The 15228-nt window shown below is 46.7% G+C and overlaps 1 protein-coding gene across 2 annotated transcripts; it reads right to left on the reverse strand.

Annotated features, from left to right (window-relative positions):
• Window positions 1–1695: 1695 nt before the first annotated feature.
• tcf7l1a (transcription factor 7 like 1a) lies at window positions 1696–14488 on the reverse strand. Of its 2 annotated transcripts, none has more exons than XM_087843414.1 (12): window positions 13371–14488; window positions 13211–13280; window positions 11927–12066; window positions 6401–6478; window positions 5624–5741; window positions 5458–5539; window positions 4745–4819; window positions 3893–4036; window positions 3626–3791; window positions 2806–2913; window positions 2683–2731; window positions 1696–2602 (listed from the first exon to the last, which is right to left on the reverse strand). In XM_087843414.1, exons 1-12 carry the CDS (start codon window positions 13545–13547, stop codon window positions 2070–2072), a joined length of 1740 nt encoding a protein of 579 aa, XP_087699540.1. In that variant the 5' UTR covers window positions 13548–14488; the 3' UTR covers window positions 1696–2069. The 2 variants fall into 2 exon arrangements, with proteins under 2 accessions (XP_087699540.1, XP_006782250.1); XM_006782187.3 differs by having other exon boundaries at window positions 1698–2602; window positions 5458–5542; window positions 13371–14486.
• Between the last annotated feature and the right edge of the window lie 740 nt (window positions 14489–15228).

Consider the following 15228-nt stretch of genomic DNA (forward strand, 5'->3'; position numbering starts at 1 on the left):
GGCTCTCACAGACCTGTAACGTCTTCTGTAAGAAGCTTTTCTGTCCCCCACTCGTTACCTGTATGAATGGCACCTGTTTGACCTCATCATCTGTATAAAAGACACCTGTCCACAGCCTCAACCAGTCAGACTCCAAACTCTGCCATGGCCAAGACCAAAGAGCTTTCGAAGGACACCAGGAAAAGAATTGTAGACCTGCACCAGACTGGGAAGAGTGAATCTACAATAGGCAAGCAGCTTGGTGTGAAAAAATCAACTGTGGGAGCAATCATCAGAAAATGGAAGACATACAAGACCACTGATAATCTCCCTCGATCTGGGGCTCCACGCAAGATCTCATCCCGTGGGGTCAAAATGATCATGAGAACGGTGAGCAAAGATCCCAGAACCACACGGGGGGACCTGGTGAATGACCTGCAGAGAGCTGGGACCAAAGTAACAAAGGTCACCATCAGTAACACACTACAACGGCAGGGAATCAAATCCCGCAGTGCCAGACGTGTTCCGCTGCTGAAGCCAGTGCATGTCCAGGCCCGTCTGAAGTTTGCCAGAGAGCACATGGATGATACAGCAGAGGATTGGGAGAATGTCATGTGGTCAGATGAAACCAAAGTAGAACTTTTTGGTATAAACTCAACTCGTCGTGTTTGGAGGAAGAAGAATACTGAGTTGCATCCCAAGAACACCATACCTACTGTGAAGCATGGGGGTGGAAACATCATGCTATGGGGCTGTTTTTCTGCCAAGGGGACAGGACGACTGATCCGTGTTAAGGACAGAATGAATGGGGCCAAGTATCGTGAGATTTTGAGCCAAAACCTCCTTCCATCAGTGAGAACTTTGAAGATGAAACGAGGCTGGGTCTTCCAACATGACAATGATCCAAAACACACCGCCCGGGCAACAAAGGAGTGGCTCCGTAAGAAGCATTTGAAAGTCCTGGAGTGGCCTAGCCAGTCTCCAGACCTCAACCCCATAGAAAATCTGTGGCGGGAGTTGAAAGTCCGTGTTGCTCGGCGACAGCCCCAAAACATCACTGCTCTTGAGAAGATCTGCATGGAGGAATGGGCCAAAATACCAGCTACTGTGTGTGCAAACCTGGTAAAGACCTATAGTAAACGTTTGACCTCTGTTATTGCCAACAAAGGTTATGTTACAAAGTATTGAGTTGTATTTTTGTTATTGACCAAATACTTATTTTCCACCCTGATTTACGAATAAATTCTTTACAAATCCTACCATGTGAATTCATGGATTTTTTTTTTTTTTCACATTCTGTCTCTCACAGTTGAAGTGTACCTCTGGTGCAAATTACTGACCTCTGTCATCATTTTAAGTGGGGGAACTTGCACAATCGGTGGCTGACTAAATACTTTTTTTGCCCCACTGTAACCATATCCATGAAATAATTCGGCTTGATCCAAAAACACGGCACATCAGCCAAGTTTTCTTTTTCCTTCGTCCACACAAAACACTGAAACTCTGGAAGCAACAAAGAAAAAGCCTGCGGGTATTAAAGTACCGTGTATGTGTGCACCTTTATTTTTCTTGTTTAGTCTCATTTTCGTTTTCTTTATAATTCATGACGTTAATGTCGGACATTATCTAGGCTTGATTTTTTTCAAAATATTCCTGACTGATTCCAGAGACTTGGATAATCTGCTGCAAACAGTAAATGAGATAAAAACAATGGGGCGTGATGTTTCGATGATGATCTTTGACCCCAGAGTCAGAGCCTGTCTGACACTGCACACAGAGAGCTCTAAAACTTCAGGTGAGAGCTGAGTGAAGGTTTATTGACAAAGAGGAGGAAACAGGAAATCTGTTTACACTCAAAACTACCAGGTAAAAAAAACATGTTAAACAAACTAAGCCCCACCCCCTCGCGTTACTTCCTGAAAAAGTGTAAAAATAGTTCCTTGGAGTCCGAGGTGCAGTCAAATATTGACCAATTACACGTCCTTGTATTCTCGTACAAACATACAAACATGACACGGATAGAAAAGAGCATAAAAAACAGTGGCGGTAAAAACGAGGTCAGAATTTATTTGTGTTTCTCACGCCGTTTGTCACGGCTGATTGGTTCTTCGGAGCTGCTGAGTTAAGGCACCGTGAGAGCTCGAAGAGGTAGGAGGCGGGGCCAGGAAAGGCTGAGAGCGCAGAGGAGGGGGCCGTTGTGGTGGGGACGAGGCGGTGTTGGAGGAAGGCGTGGAGGGGCCCGTGGTGATGGTGGCGCGGTTCAGGGACAGTGGTGGCCGCTGGGGCTTGGTGGTAAGGGAGAGCGGCTGCAGCTGCTCGGGGTACGGTGACGTGTGCCCACTGAAGGACGATGAGTGTGTGTGCTCCGTGTGCGTCGGCGCTGGGGCAGCGGGCGAGGCCAGCGACATGGTGGGAGTCGCGGGAGAGTCCAAGGAGGAGGCGGGGCTTGCCTGTGACAGGTGGGTGTGTGTCAGGTGAGAGACGGTGTGCGGCTGCGTCAGGTGATGGCGCGCCTGTGCAGTCTGTGTGTGCAGTGGAGGCGGCGGTGGGTCCTCGGCTCCCACGGAGACACGAGGCCTCTTCAGCTGCGGGGGGAAGTTGTCTGACGGTGCTGCCGCGGCAACTGAGGAGCAGACGCACAAAAGTGACATCATTGTGACATTTTCTACATCGTCACAAAGAAAACAGTAAACATTGCCTTACCTTCGAGCTTCATCTCCATCCTCGCCCTCTTCCTCTTCTTCTTCTTCCCCTGCAGGAAACGATCCGTGAGCATGTCAGCTGACACGAACATGTGACACATGATCACGCGACTTTCATACTCACATAGTTGTCTCTGGCCGACCAGCCGGGGTAAAGCTTGGAGTGCAGGAGCCTCTCTTGGCGTGCCAGCTCGTAGTATTTGGCCTGCTCGTCCTTTGTCAGTGAGTGCCACTGAGGATGGAAAAAACACAGCAGACACGTGAAAAATGACGAATCCACGAACACGGAAAACAAACAAACAAACAAACCCACCAATGAGATAATTCTAAACTTATTTATATATACTTATATTTATTTACATAACCCTGCAGGACTCGGCCACAGTGAGGAGGAAGAACCCTCTTTTAACAGGAAGTAGGATCAAGAAGGGACAATCTACCTCATCACACGACTTTACTATTATTTTAGCTGTGATGAAATGATTTCATCATAACTTTGAATGTTTGATGATTCAGAGAATCTTACAACTTTCCTTTATGTAATTTTAATAAAGTTTAAATCTCAAACATGAAACTGATTCGATCCTTTCTGAACTTTAGATTCTTCAATTCATCCCGACGGCTTTATGACGCTACACCTGACATCACTTTCTCCATAATGTCACTAAGAGTGACCTCTGACCTCCAACTTTCTGTCCAAATGACAACTTAATTATTAAAATTTATTTTATTCATAATTGTCTTGATTTATGAATCAAGAATAAAAACTTGATTTATTCTGAAAACATCACAACTGTCAATAATTTTACATTTTAAACGTGAAATAAATGCAAATATGAAAACATGAATATCTGAACATGAATATGTGAATAAAATGTGTCTGGAATGTTAAAATGTGTAAAGACATTAGACTAAAAATAAAGCTCCGCCCCCTGGTGCAGTACCCTCTGTCCGAGGATCTGGTTGATGGACGAGCTCTCCTTCACTTTGCACATGGCGACCACTTTGGGCCGCTCCTCCCTCATGTACAGCATAAAGGCGTTCAGCGGCTTCTTGATGTGCAGCTTCCTGTCCTCATCGCCCTCGCGCTTGGTTTCAGGTGTCGCCTTCCTGTGGGGACACAGGTGTGAGACGGGTGAGTGTAACCTTGGTGACAAAATGGGTGGGAGGAGCAGCTGCTGGAATTAAACTGTGAGGCCATTTATTTTTACCTTGGCTGAACGCTGCTGGCCCCGCCTCCGTCGCAGCTATCACTTTCAGGCTCCTGCTTGACTTCGGTGCGGACGATGGCGGGGTGGGGGACGGACAACTGAGGGGTGTGCACCAAGCGAGGAGAGAAGCTGCTCGACACCAGACTGAACAGAACAGGGAAAGGTTAAATACTACTGAATCATTAACAAAGCAACAATTCAAGGAGTGCTGCTACGTCCCATATCTGAACATGCACTAATAAAAGCGTCACACAGACAGAGATGGTTTATGAATGGTATACAGTTGGTATATTGTTGAATTCCAACAGTGAAATAAAGCACGCAGAATAGGAAATGAGACAAAAACAAAGAAAATGCTATTTTCCATTAACTTTCATGCTGAACTGAAGAAATATGAACAGTTTTACCACAAAAAACAAGAAACTGCATTAAATATGGACATGTTTATTTTAACACCTACTTTACCCTGAAGAGTCCAGGATAATATATGTTAATTAAATCAGCTTGAGCTATAACACTTTCAACAATGTGAGAAAACTGGCCTGGCTCACCTGTTTTTAAAATATGGATCTGGATTTTTTTCTTTATGTTTTGTTTTATTTTGTTTATTTGTCATTTTAAACAAAATAAACCCACAATAATCCAAACTGACTCGACATGTAAAGCTTTTACTTTGCTAACACAACACGTGATCCCGCAAGGCATCCTGAAGCCTGAGGAGTAATACGAGGAACTCTGACATGAGGCGATAAGGTGTGAGGATCACGCTTCACTTCAGCCGCAGTGAGCAGGTGGAGCTGATTCAAACTACACATGAGCATCAAAACGGTGTGTTTAGTCTCGGTCACTTACCTCGACATGGAGGCGTTCATGGCGAGTGCTGCCGGCGAGAAGCCCCCGGCTATGGGGTACATGTGCTGGCCCTGCCTGCAGACAGAAACACGAGCAGATGTGAGGACTTCTTGTTAGCTGACAGCCGTGTAACGTGTGCAGAAACCTCTCGCCGACCCCACGACTGGATCTGCCAATCAGGACGGCCGAGGAGGTGGGCGTGTCCCCTCAGTGTTTAAGGCCGGGGGTTTTCCTGGAAGCATCGCTCTGATTCTCCAGCTTTTACCAGTTTAAGGTAAACACGAGCCTGTGTTATTCAGCAGCTGATTGTACAGGTACGGCAGGTTTCACATGAATCGTCGTGATGCCATGTTTTTATGACTTCCTGGTCAGCGGGAGCCTTCAGGTTGAACTAGATCAACAAACAGAAAGTTCAGCTCCTTGCACTCGCTCTGTCGCTTCCTCATTCATAACTGTGCCAGAAGAGCTCAGCTCTGATTGGCTGAAAGGGTCACTGCAGAGCATCAGTGATCCAGGTCAGCAGTGGTACTTCAGTACATTTCCTCTGTGCTTCCATGTGACTGAGTTTTTTCTCTTCCCTCAGAAACAGCATCATTGTTTCCTGTGAGGGCTGTGATGTAATTGTGAGATTACCATGGAAACCCTGAACCGTGTGTGTGTGTGTGTGTGTGTGTGTGTGTGTGTGTGTGTGTGTGTGTGTGTGTGGTACTCACAGCCATCCCAGAGGGTGTGGGATCTGAGGCATGGCTCCAGGGGAGACCGGGTAGCAGGAGGCGTGAGGAGACCGGGACACCCCTGCTGCAGAGACAACTCAGCTTCATGCTTCAGCTTCACCATCATGCCCACAGGATTAAAGATGGAGGCAGGGATGCCGCTTACCTGCTTCAGGAGAGAAGCCAGGTGAGGCCCTCGGTGGGGAGAAGGCCTCGGGGCTATAGGACAGCAGCGGGTGGAGGTGGGACACGTGGGGATGCTGCACTATCGGCACACTGCTGGACTGCAAATGGACACAGAGACAGCAGCTAAGAGGCAAAGATGAATATGAGATTATAATCTCAGGGTTCTGGATTATTGTATCAGAGGAAGGACAGATTATTTTCTTATAAATAGCTCTTCGTGTTACTGATGCCTCAGAGCGACTCCCCGACCCAGACCTTGGTCTGACACTACTGTAATACTGCTATGTGAGGGTGACTCAGTAATAGGGAAGCAGTTAGCGGGATTAGCGCAGAACTGGAAGAACAGAATGATCGGATTAAAGCTTTCTGACGGCTCTTCTGTGTGCAAATCCACCAGGACATCATTAAAACTGCAACATCAGAAGAATGAAACTCAAAGAAGTGAAGAAGAGATGGATGAAATGGCTGTGTTTGTCCACCAGAGGGCGCACTGCAACTACAAAGGCAGAGCAGCTGATCGGAGCAGTAAATAAACAAGTGCACTCTCCATAAGAGGCTGTGCACATCGCCCTGATTTACAGCGTGGTGATGGTGAGGATGAGGATGAGAAGGAGCACGGTCCGGCTTGTTTTAACCTCACATGTTGAATCAGTGACTATCTCCATGACAACATGATAAACTGGAGAAACATCATCCTCCACCTGCCTGAGAACCAATCAGGACGGAGCTGATGTTAGTTTCATCTCTAAGCTCTTACCAGGTGTGAGGGAGTCGCTGTGTCTCTGACGGATGCTCTTCCTGGGACGTCGAGCAGCGGCCACTGAAAGGGCAGGTACTGTGGACACACACACACACACACACACACACACACACACACACACACACACACACACACACACACACACACACACACACACACACACACACACACACACACACACACACACACACACACACACACACACACACACACACACACACACACACACGTTGGTCATGATTTCTATGCAATATTTACCAGTAATCCCAGCACTGACACAAATCTGGATGAAGGGATTAAAGCCTGAAGGAAATCATCTTCCTCAGCCTAATAAAGTCTTTGCTGAAGGCCACGTCTGAGTTTCCTCCCAGCAGGTCAGACTAATCCACAGAATGCCCACAGGAGCAGCTTCCGGCCTCAAACTCACTGTGAAATGTAAACTCATCACTGAGGTTGCCCATCTTATGAAAACGAAGCAAACTTATTGGTGGAGGAACTGAAAGGTCAGACTTTTGCAGACTTTAGCTAAGCTGGCTGAGCACCGCGTGTTCCAGCAGCTCTGTCATAACTGATCAAACTCCATCAATGCTGGAACGAAAGCTGCTCAGACACGTTTCACCTAAGCCTCGTCTGAGCAACGCCACACAGGCAGAACCCGACACTCCCACTTCTGTTTTCATCCAAGTGAAGCTTCAACACGTGTGTCCAAGAACACGTTCACAGATCAGGTTCATGTCTGCAGGAGAACAGCTCACAGGAAGTCATATTACACCATCTGGACACCTCGTTTCCTCAAATCAGGATGAACAAACTCACTGCTGCAGCGGCACCAAAGTGTGTGTGTGTCCGGGCTCTGAACACACACGGTGCATCTTTACTTTAACAGCTGCACTGAAACACTCTGACCCACCTGGATGTTCAGGTGAGTGCTGATAATGTGCAGTGATGGGGGTGATGATGTGACCTGTCCAGGTGTGTTGATCTGAAGCTCTGTGTGTCAGTGTTGCAGGAAACACTGACACCAAGATGAGACATCGCACTTTGTGACGCATGTTTACATTCCTGCACACCAGAAACACCAACACAGGGCCACACCCACTAATGAATGGACCAATGACCTGGCTTACACGGGAGGAAGAAGAGGGACAGATTAGATCTAAACCGAAGTTGTTCTGACCCCACCCCTTCCACAAACACACACCCCCATCCCCCTCACTTTATCAAATGTAAACAGACCCCAGGTGCTCAGTCCTCCAATCAGCTGTGACCCCTGACCCTTAACCACAGGACCACTGTGGCTCTGATGTACCTTCTGGACTGCAGTGACATCACCACCAAGCACCTGAGCAGGTGAGCAGTACGTGCTCAAAGTCCACAAAACACCATGAACCACCAATAAGAACACAGCTCTTATCTGCTCCCACGCTCTGTAACAAGCATATAAACACACACACACACACACACACACTGCAGTGAGATGACTTCCTTTGCAGCGTCTCACTTTCCGCCTCGCTTGTTTACACAGAGCGGTGCAACACCTAGTGGTAGGCAGTGTCATAACATATTTAGAGTAACAGGAAGTTACTGAGTAGGACTTTCTGTTGCAGTCTAGCCAGAGCAGCAGAGTCTGAACATCTCCATGACTTGCTGCGATCCCCGGGTAGAAGAATGACGGCAGCTTCCTTCCAGAGTCCAACCTCAGGGTTACAGAGGCACTCCAAAATAAACAAAGCAGACCCCCCCCCCGGGAAGTAGTGCTGTGTAACCCTGAGTGAAAAAGAGGCGTGCTGATGGTGGCAGGATGCCCTGGGTGGATTCAGAAGCGTTGGCTCACGGCGAACAGCAGACATGTTTGGCCTGACTTACGTCCACAGCTCAGCTACGTCAGTTGCTCAGTCATCCGGCTGCTTTTAGGGTCCTGAAGATGCTCCACCTCAACCTGCAATTCCAGCCTGAATGGAGCTCCTTTCTGTAGGTCTCTGGGGGTCCACCTACACCGTGCTGTGGGATGGAGGAGGCAGTGATTGTGGTCGAGGTGGTTTTCGCTGTCCAGCTGTTGGAGGTTATTCTGGAGCGATGATTGGCTGAATCAGAACTATGGTGCTGTGGTCTTTTCTTAGGGATGTAATGGCCTTCGTTTCCTGGAGGGCGAGGTTGGGAGGAGCAGTCCACCCTGACTGCTGATCTGAGACTGGGAGGTGAAGACACCTATCGAGCTGATGCCTCATCTTCCTGTTCTGGTCCTGATGGTCCGGGTTCTGCCTCTGGATCAGATGAAGGAGACGCCTTCAGTTTGATGATGTCAGAGCGTGTGTCATGAACCATCAGTCTGACCCAGATCTGCAGCGAGCAGCAAGCGCTTCCTGTTTCCTCCACGTTTGGGAATAAACTGTTTCTGTTCTGTGTACAGGAACACAGTGAAGAAAGCAGAACTGTGTGTGTGTGACTGTGTGTTAGTGTGCATTAGTGTGTGTGTCCCTCTGTGTGTGAGGGAGTTTAAACAGGTTGTCCTCCTGGTATTTTAAGACTCTGCAGACAATATGAAGGAAAACAAAGGAGCTGTGGGACTGTCTAGCCTGCTGAGAGGGACCAACTTTAACTAAACAAGCACACACACACACGGCCGGCTTTATCAACAACCTTTTAAAGCCCAGCCCCCTCGGTCCTCCTGCTTCTATTCACTACAGCTCAGGTGTGACTGACTGCAAGCCGGCTCAGCCAATCAGTCAGATGCTGATTACAGCACTGCAAACAAACTGAGAAGCTCTATGTGTAAAATAAGAATCGCCAACACTTCACCAGCGTGTCCCCACAGGTCTGAGATTCAACTCAAAACAGAAACACTGAAAACAGCACATCAGACTGGTTAAACTGGTTCAAGTTGGGATTAAATCCAAAGCTCGCACAAAAATATAGATATAATAAAAATATAATCATCGTGTTGTTTTCTGTTCTGCAGAGGCTTCTATGCAGACATTCAGACACCACCCCACAGAGCAGGTGGAGAACCAGCTGTAACCTCAGGCTAAAAGATTAAAGTCAGAAAGCTGCAGTTCCTCTGACGGCCAGCAGGCGAGGCCCACACTGAAATGTCCAACTTTGGGAGAAATGATTGGTCACTTGGATGAGTGACTGAAAATTCATGTGTAGATGAACACATTCACCTTTTTGGGACTGGATGACTGAACATCATCAAGACAGTACAGCAGACATGAACATGCTTCCAAACCTGCTCTCCTGTCACGTGTTTATAAATCCATCCATCCTCTTCTGCTTATCCGGGACCGGGTTGCATGGGCAGCAACCCAAGCAGAGAAGCCCAGACCTCCCTCTCCCCAGCCACCTCCTCCAGCTTGTCCGGAGGAACACCAAGGCGTTCCCAGGCCAGCCGAGAGATATAATCTCTCCAGCGTGTCCTGGGTCTGCCAGGTGGTGTTTATAAATCACCAGTTTAAACACCAATAATGATGTCACAGTGCCCCATCAATCTTTTGTAAACAGTCCATGCACTAACCTGCAAAGGGCCTGAGTGTGTGGGCAGCTTTAAATGGAGACATTCGCCTGTATCAACATGCACGTGTTACCAAAAAACAGGACTGACACGCTCAAATTACAACACACACACACACACACACACACACACACACCTTTCAGATCCTTGAAGCTAGTGTATTTGCAGTGTCTATGTATGGAGTGAGTGTGTGTGTGTGTGTGTGTGTGTGCGCACGTGCCCATGTTTGCAGTGCCCAATTAATGACAGCCTGGTTACTCTGACGCCCTCAGATTGCCAGGCGCACCTCCTCCTCCTCCACAACACTGAGGCTACGTCCACACTAATGCGTTTTTGTGTGAAAACGCATCGTTTTCTCTCCGTTTTGGCCTCCCATCCACACTGAGACGGCGTTTTCCTCAAGGAAAAATGCAGCATTTTGAAAACGCTCTCGAAAACACCTACATTTCAAAACGGAGCTGTCCAGTCGCAGTGTGGACACTGGAAAACGCAGACTTTCTAAAATGATGACACATTTTAGTCATGTGATGCAGTCATGTGACCAACTAAACAAAGATAGCAGAGTGCATTATACAGCAGTTGCTTTGTTTGCTCTCAATTTTGACAGCCCTAAAAAAAAGATTAATACCAGTTTGTACATGCTCCAGGCAGCTTTTCTTCAAATTCTTTAATTCTCACTCGCTTTTTCAAATGCGCAGGACTGGAACGTAAGCGTTTTGGGCCATTTCAATATGGACGCACAACTCTTTGAAAACGACTGAAAACGCTAGTGTGGACGCGGCGCGTTTTCAGATGAAAACACCGTTTTCAAATCTATCTGGGCTAGTGTGGACGTAGCCTGAGAGGGGTGCAGGAGGTCTGAACTGTGAGCAGAGCAGGGATACCTGTGCTATTTCACACCTGAGCAGCATCACCAGACTGCAGGTGTGGCTCGTACTCGACACCTGGACCCGGCTCTGGTCTTTCAGCAGCTGCATAAAGGCTTCTTTTTCTGTCTTGTGTAATCTCAACGATGAACATAACCCACTTTTGGTTATCACACATGTAAAATAATTTGAAGAGAAATTACAAAAATGTAATTTTTCTGAACCTGAAATCCACTGCAGAGTCAGTTTTATCCTGATGCTCTTTTCTCAGTGTTTCTGTCAAAAGACGTTTCAGTAGCCGGAGGCCAAACTGCGACTTAGCTAACCAGCTCTCGGGTAATGATAACAATAACAAACCCACCTGAGAGCTTTCAGACTTTAAACACACAGGAGAAGGAAAGAAACCCCAGACCTGGGTTCCTGGGAATACTCGGCTGTAAAACTGACATGAAATGTGGCCTCAGGGGGAAAATGATTTATTTGTGACAACCTCAGGGAGTGGCACCAATCATCCTCCACCTCTGGTGCCAGGCTGAACAACCGTAAAACCACCTTCTTCTCGTCAGCATCCACTTTGCTCTGTAACCACGGTTTGCTTTAAGCCCCGCCTCTACCCGAGAGCAACCTTCAGATCAGAGCCCCTCACCGTCACACTGCATTAACCTCTAATCCCAGCTCGCCAACCCCAAGCTACAGCAGCTAATCTGCAGCTCGTCACTGAGCTCGACCTGCCCAACCACACACACGCTCGTGCACGCAGCCTTCAGGTGAGTCAGCGTGATTTTCGTCTCTGCTGCGGCCTTCTGTCGGGTTAAAGTGTGTCACGTGAATGGCTTCATGTGCACGAGCGTGACAGAGCTGTACCAACTGTAAGTACACATCTAAAAATAAATCACCTAAAAAAGTAAATCAATACATAAACAAATAAATAAAAATGCTCAAATTGATAAAATATTTGAAAAACATAAAATCAATTAAAAAAATTCAATAATAAAATTTTAAATTCTATAGATAACATTTTATGTTTTTCAGATAACATTGACAAAAATCTAAAAAAAAAAAAAAAAGTAATTAAAATTTGAATGAAAACAAAAAATGAAAACCAAATGAAAAAACACTTTCAGCATCTCTGTGTCTGCATCTTACCGTTCGGGCACCCGCCGTCAGGGCTCCATTGGCGAGGTACGGGCTACAGAGGTTCCCAAGGTCAGGGAACATGAAGAACGGGTACCCGACGTAGGGCGAGGGCTGGAGGAGGCCTCCATCACGCTGCTGCTTCCTCAGAGCTGAGAAACAGATAAAAAGGATCAACAGTGCACGCTGACCTGAGACCAGTTCAAGTTCAGGCTCACATTCAGTTCAGCTTTTACAGCCCAAGACCTGAATCAGATTATTAATCAGCTGCATCTCCAGTGAAACCCTCATTCTGATTAAGATCAGGAATTCACGACTCTAAACACCCTCTGACTTCACCGCACTGCTGGAAGCAGGAAGCTTACACGTTTAAGCACAAAAATGTCGGCTAAAAGAATTCAATACCAAAAACAAAATTTAAATCAAGGTAATGAAAAATTTCTTTTAAGTAATTTATCATTACTAAAATATCTAATTAAAATAAATAAAGTGTTCTAAAAGAGCCAATGAGAGAGATATAAAATACTGAATATTTGTAGCAAAAATTTAAACCCCCCCAAAACTATTAATATTTAAAAAATAAACAAACATTATATGACAGAAATATGCATGAGAAATATTATTAATATTTAAATATTCAACAATAATTTTAATTAATATTAATATTTATTATTTTGTATATATTACATCAAATTTAAATAATTTCTAAAAATGTTACATTCAAAATGTACTTAAATGTCTACAAGACGTGAAACGCACTCAATATAATTAAAATAAGATTCCAACAAAGTCAGGAGCAAATACATGAAGCAAGACAGGTTGTCCAAGAAATTACATTAACCCAATAAAATTTTCTAAAACAATTAAAACAGTCAAAATACTTGCAATAAACTAAAATATATAGCAAATAAACATAATAAGTGTTTGTAAATATAACTGCTAATAGCGCTCTGAGACACCCAGAAATATTTATATAAATAATGTAAACATAAATGTGGCATTATCCTTTAAATGCAGAAAATATATGCTTAAAATATTAATAAAAAAGGTCAGACATGTTTACAAATACAGAAACATGGGTGTAAAATAGGGCTGGAAATAAAACAATCTAAATGACAATAGAGGATGATGTCAATAAAGTACCCAGAAACACCTGGACTCTGTTACAGGTGTGTCTCTTGGAGGTTTCACCTGGTCTCGGGTACACAGAGCTCCGTGTCCAGGTGTTCTGCTGCTGGAGACCATCTCCCTCCCAGCGGGCTCATAAACTTCATAAAGCAGCACTGTGGCTCTTACCTTCCTCGCTCAGCTGGCTCTGCCTGCCCCTGCTCGCCACACCTGGACGGGGCTCGGGGCGCCGGTCTGCCTGCACAGAGGAGCACACGGGGCGGGTAAACACAGCGCCGATAGCCCGCTGGGGTCCCGGCTGCCCCGCTGTGGCCCCGCTTTGACTCACCTCTGAGTCCGAGCTGCTGTTGGTCTCTGACTCGTTGACCAGGGAGGACTTGACGTCGTCCAGATCTCGCTCGGCGGACACGTTGCGCTTCTCCTCCTGCTCACCTTCGTCTTTGAAGGCGATGAGCTCGTCGCTGGCACCCAGGTCGTCGCCGTCCTCCCGGCTCAGCTGCGGCATGGCTGGACGCTAACGACGGCTAACACTAGAAGCGACTTAAGGGCTAACTCGCAGTTAGTACACAAAAGTCCCGGAACACCGAAGCCCTCTCCCGGGAAAGTAGTTAGCTAAGGTCGACTGTGCGGGACCTCCTCAAAGTCAGCGTTAATGCCAACTTAACGGCTTTTTCTATCCGTTTAATCCGTCAAATAAATAGAAAACTCCCCCCAACGGCTAGCTTACATGCTAACTAGCTCCGTGCGGCGTTCACGGACACTTCAGCTTCAGGCGTCGAATTCCTGAGGAGCGCGGTCCTCCTTCAGCCGAGCTCCTCCAAGAAAAACCTCCTTACAAAAGCAAAGTCTCAGCCACAGATGCTTCAATGATTTTAAAACACCCCGTCCCACCAAACATGAAACTAGAATTTTAAATCCCTCACGGACGGACCGTCGACATCTTAATAAGCAAGCCCGAAAAGTTCATGTCCCCTGTGTGCAGTTACTCCTCCAGCGGAGAAAGTGGAAGGCCTGCCCACGGTGATCCCTGCATCGTTAGTCCGCTCTGAAACGTGCATAATTCCGCACACCGCTGCGGTTTTACTCTGCTCGTTTCCGCATATCGCGCAGTTTGCTGATTCAAGACGATCACTGGAGGCGTGGGAACGGAGACGGGCTGCACTCAAGTGGAGTGGAAGGAAAAGACTGCGGGGGTGGAGGCTGGAGGAGCAGGGGACCTGCACTGGCCCCGGATCAGTTCACCGGAGCCGGGTGCACGGGGCCGCGGGCTGAGCTGATCCCGGATCAGGCACAACAGGTTGATCCTATCTGCGCGCAGAGGAGGAGGAGTTCACACGGAGAAAAGGAGACTTTCAGAGTTTAAAGGAGCAGTTAGACACTTTGTGCCCTCACGGACTGAAACAGGACACACTTCCACCGCAGATGCCGAGCACAGATCCCGGGCCTCAAATTCCGCACTCTGCAGCTCCCCCAGCGGCCAGCAGGGGCGCCAGCGGCGGGTCAGCCCCCATACACTCCCGTGTTAACGTGTCCGACATTTACAGCAGAAATAAACGCGTTTACAGCAAACATACATATACATACACACACTTGTTTTCATATCATAACCTAACCATAACCTAATTGTAACCCCAACACTAAGACCAAATTTTGAGTCTCAAAAATATATTTTCTTGTTTGTCTGCCAATATTCACTAACTACTACCTAAGTAGTAGTAAAACTGTAAAAAATGGGATGTAAACTGGAAATAGAGAAAGTTCAGTACCTTCAAAGTAAAAGTCAGGGTTGCAGTTAACATCTTTCATAAGGCAAAACTTTTATGTTGAAGTCTTCATATCCAGTTTATGTCCCGCTCAGGTAGTAGTTAGTGATTATTTGCGGACAAAAACTACAAACATTAAATACTACAGACACAGGCGGCTGTGGCTGCTAGCTGTCTGCTGTCTTCATCTCAGCAGGTATCTGTATAAACAATATTGGGAGCAGACTTTCCAGAGAGTCTGAAATCCGGGTTGGATGAGTGAAAGTCTGTTAATTAGAGCTGTACCTGTCCATATGTCGCCCCCACGTATATAAAAGTGTTATGAGCCCAGCTGGAGCTCTTGGATGGTCTGTTAGTACAGTAACTTCACAGCAGCCATTTTATTGGCCTCATGATGTCATCAAAAATGCTCCAAAAGGCTCC

The sequence above is a fragment of the Neolamprologus brichardi genome, chromosome 7, assembly GCF_056152115.1.
Source record: "Neolamprologus brichardi isolate AB-2024 chromosome 7, ASM5615211v1, whole genome shotgun sequence".
NCBI lineage: Eukaryota > Metazoa > Chordata > Actinopteri > Cichliformes > Cichlidae > Neolamprologus > Neolamprologus brichardi.